This window comes from Xenia sp. Carnegie-2017, unplaced genomic scaffold (genome assembly GCF_021976095.1).
Source record: "Xenia sp. Carnegie-2017 unplaced genomic scaffold, XeniaSp_v1 HiC_scaffold_2, whole genome shotgun sequence".
Classification (NCBI taxonomy): domain Eukaryota; kingdom Metazoa; phylum Cnidaria; class Anthozoa; order Malacalcyonacea; family Xeniidae; genus Xenia; species Xenia sp. Carnegie-2017.
In genome coordinates, this window is record NW_025813482.1 from 137,876 (window position 1) to 141,897 (window position 4,022).

The window sequence follows — 4,022 nt, forward strand, 5'->3', positions numbered from 1 at the left end:
CTTACGAGGCACCACCATGGTTGGCACTGAGAGAAAATTTTTAAAATTTAGACCGTATACGACCCCTAAAACAACAACATTTACCCAATAGCTGAAGTTAAGTAACCCTTGAAATCAACGAAAAATGTTTTAAAAAACAATATTTAATATCTATACGCTAGCTATAATTAGTACTACACGAAGTAATTTACTCTCACTCTTTAAGATTACAAACAATTATCTATGTTCTGTTTAACTGCATGAAGAAAATACAAACTATTTAACTTTTATAATGGGGAAGGCAAACTAACAATAATATAAAAAATGAATAAAAGAAAGTTTATTGTCTGAATAGTCAAATTTTAAAAGTGATGGATAATTCACTTTCGTATGTATTCAGGTCGATAAGACAACTGATGTTTCCAACAAAGAGCAATTAATTAAGACTGTTTGCTTGAATAAAAAGTGAAGTATCATTGAAATGCAGCGAAATGTAATAAAACTGCAACTGCTATATCAGAATTGGCAAAAGGTAAGTTTATATAAGCATAGAAACCTTGGAGACACTTATTAGACAAAACAGATGATGCCGCTGAAATAGAAGTTGCAGTTGTATTGCAGCTGACAGCTGCAAATCCAAGCCACCTTTCAATGATACTTCTCATATTATTCATGCGAATAATACTTAGTTGCATTTTAGTGGAAACATCTGTTGTTTCATCAACCTGAGTAATCACAAAGAGCACTCATCTAACTTCTTCAAAACTTTATCCTCTATGATCAAATCAATTCAAAAAATCAAATCATTTAACATGTCTTGTGAAAAATTGGCAGAACATGAATCTTATCAATCCTATGATGCAAATACCTTTTAAAGACAAAATTAATTACAGCAAGGCTCTCAGGAAGGTCTTTAAAGTTCTCTATTTATGCTATCATTTGTTTAGTCATGACAAATACAATTATATCTGTTTGAATATAAAACAGCAGTTAAAGTTTTGAGGATTGCTCTCTTTTTCCCTACCTCTTTCATTTTATTTTAAAGTTGATTGTGACATAAGAGAGTCAGAGCGAAATTTTTTTCACGTAGTATAAATTTACAACCATGTGCGAATTGGTCTTGAGTTTCTTAAATTTAATTGTCCATGACGTGAAGAGAAATCCTTGAAACCGTGGAACAAGAGGCAGGGCCAGCAAAATCCCTGGCCTTGCAGTGCTATCTTGACTTCGCTCTTCCATAAAGCCTACCTTTCTTGCTATATAAACTCTTTCGAAAGCTTCGAACACACAATGTTGTTTACAATTTCGGCAACGGCCTTCAGTTTACGATGATATTTTAGTAGCCGGATTATTGATCAAAGAAAAGTTTTCCCAGCAAATAACCGATTATATCTGCTTTGGCAGCATATATTCTTCACTTGCAACCGTTCTCTTGAGATTTGCGAAACAATGTTGCTCGCCCACGCCGGCTGGTGCCAACTATAACTCTGATGAAATATTCTTTTGTATCAGAGCATCAACATGGCTGAATTGCAAGTCAAGAATATATGGAAATAAATGAAAGATTATAAAGATAGTGTTTTGTAATGTTTTGAATGTATATGAAATACAAACATGTATCTCGCACATAAAGAATATTACTCGCGAGATTAAATTTGGTCATGCCTTTCAAAATCAGCATGACCAGATGACGTAAAATGTCGCGTTTGAGCATGCTCAGATGCTCTTATCCAATCAAACTAGCAAAAATTTCACTATAAAATATATTACTCGGTCATGATCAAGAGAGCATGGAGGGATACGTTTGTTTGGATCAGGCCATCCAAACACAGAAATTGAAATTGCTGTTGTCAGCATGCCGTCGTGAGAATCTTTAACATTTCTGAAAGCCAAACAATTTTTTGCCTAAATTGACTTAGAGTGCCATTCGCGAACTTAAATCAAGACTTGTGATTTTTCCAAATTTTGATAGCCAATAAACTCGCTGTAAGTTTACGTTTTCGTGGTTTTGACTTCGTTGTTTGCTAAATTTACGATCTCTTCAGCTTGGGAGAATTTAGCTTTCATATTTCCACTCGCTTAAATGAAGCTTACAACACTTCCTTAAGCTTTTTATTTTATAAAAAATTTACCTACCGGTTTCAAGAGTTCAGATGGCATTATCTAAACACTTGGGAATGTTGCTAGAGTCAAGAAAAGTGGTGTAAAAGACTGCATTCGACTAGTGTTTCGCGCTTATTTCCTGCGTGTTTGGATAAGACCATCCTAACACGGGAGTCGTTTATAAAATGTTAATTTTAGGTCCCGTCCACACTAATCCGTATTCAAACGAAAATGGAGCTGTTTTGCTCCGGATACGGCTATCGTCCACACTACAACGCCGAAAACGATCACCGAAAACGGAGCTATTCAAATACGCTTTCCAGAGTGGAGCAATTTGAAAACGATGCTTTGTGAAAACGGTGTTTCCTAGTGTGGACAGTAAAAACGATGGTAAGTGATATAGTGACGTAATTCAGCCGCGAATATTTAAAATGGCTGACAGGTGTTTTGTTATGGCTTCTTTTCTGATTGTTATGATTTCTAGTCTTTTGGTGCTCTTGAAGGAACATTTATTCCTGCTAAGACGTCACCTAGATTCTACAAGAAGAAAACAAGCTATTTTAAAGCTTTTGACTTTCCCAGCTTCGAGAAAATCGAAGATAAAACGTCTCTCTCGAGGCTTGCCTAAACCTCGAAGGTTTTGGACAAGACCTGGACGAAGTTCAGTGTGGTGGGACAACTTTGTCGCCAGAATTGTCGTGGAAGAAGAGTGGAGGGAAAATTTCCGAATGAGTAGGAACTCTCTGTACGCTCTAGCTTTCAAATTGAGGCCGTACATCGAAGGAAAAGAAACAAGAATGCGGTCGCCGATCGACGTGGTAAAAAAAGTTGCAATAACTTTGTACTATTTAAGTGATGAAGGTCGTTTGCGAAAGACTGCAAATGCCTTTGGTGTTTAACGGCAGTCTGTCTCCAAAGTAGTTCGACAAGTTTGCAAAGCGATTGCCATTCACATTGGACCTGATTACATTCATTTGCCAACTACAGAAGAGGATATAAAAGACTTAGTTGCAAAATTTCATGTAGCTCATGGCTTTCCTCAGTGCTTAGGAGCAATTGACGGCACCCACGTCGAAATTAAGCAGCCAAAGGCAAATAGCACAGAATATATAAACAGAAAAGGACACTACAGTGTCAACGTTCAGGCTACTTGTAACTATGATTATCGTTTTATTGATGTTTTCATTAAGTGGCCAGGCAGTGTCCATGATGCTAGGGTGTTCCAAAATTCCCAAATGAACCAAGTCTTGAGAGATGGCACCATACCACAATGCAGGCGGATAGTAGTTCCTGATGAGGACCCTATTCCGGTATTCCTTCTGGGAGACCTGGCTTACCCATTGATGCCCTACCTGATGAAGGAATATTCTAATGGTGGAGCTACAGTCCAGGAGCAGTACTTCGGGATGACTCTGTGTCAGTCCAGGAAGGTCATCGAGTGTGCGTTTGGAAGATTAAAGGCAAGGTTTGGGTGTCTTAAGAGGGCCATGGACATAAATTTGAATGATCTCCCATATGTAATATATGCATGTTTTGTTCTTCACAATTTTTGTGAGATGAGAAAAGAAAAAATTGGAGAGAACAGAGTTCTGGCATCCATTGCTTTTGATAAACATTTCCAGCCATTATCAAATACAAATAATTTTATAACAGACAGCAATGAGGCAGAAGGAAAAAGAGTCAGGAGAGTTTTAACTAAATATTTTGATCCATGATTATATTACTATTACATAGGAACCTACAATATATATGATTATTAGAAATTTGTGTTCAACACTCTCCTCACTTTAGATAATTTTTCTGGATATGTTTATCTGGTAGTTTTCTTGGCATTTATTAAATGCAGGACCCAAGCAGTAAACAATTAAGAATTGTAGTTAAGGCAGAAAACATAGCACTTCACAAGCTGATAAGTGATATGCCAGTTTCATAGCCAATGG

At 36.8% G+C, this 4,022-nt stretch overlaps 1 protein-coding gene across 1 annotated transcript; it reads left to right on the forward strand.

Annotated features, from left to right (window-relative positions):
- The first annotated feature begins 2,513 nt into the window (after positions 1–2,513).
- On the forward strand, positions 2,514–3,797 carry LOC124440384 (putative nuclease HARBI1). The gene is made up of 2 exons (XM_046990776.1): positions 2,514–2,900; positions 2,988–3,797. The coding sequence occupies exons 1-2, from the start codon at positions 2,514–2,516 to the stop codon at positions 3,795–3,797; spliced, it is 1,197 nt and encodes a 398-aa protein (XP_046846732.1).
- The last annotated feature ends 225 nt before the right edge of the window (positions 3,798–4,022 follow it).

What these genes read in the sequence shown, in the direction of transcription:
- LOC124440384 (XM_046990776.1), top strand. Translation starts at nt 2,514, where the DNA reads ATGGCTGACAGGTGTTTTGTTATGGCTTCTTTTCTGATTGTTATGATT. An exon ending in TGCGGTCGCCGATCGACGTG is followed by an intron (nt 2,901 to 2,987) that starts GTAAAAAAAGTT and finishes GTTTAACGGCAG; the next exon opens with TCTGTCTCCAAAGTAGTTCG.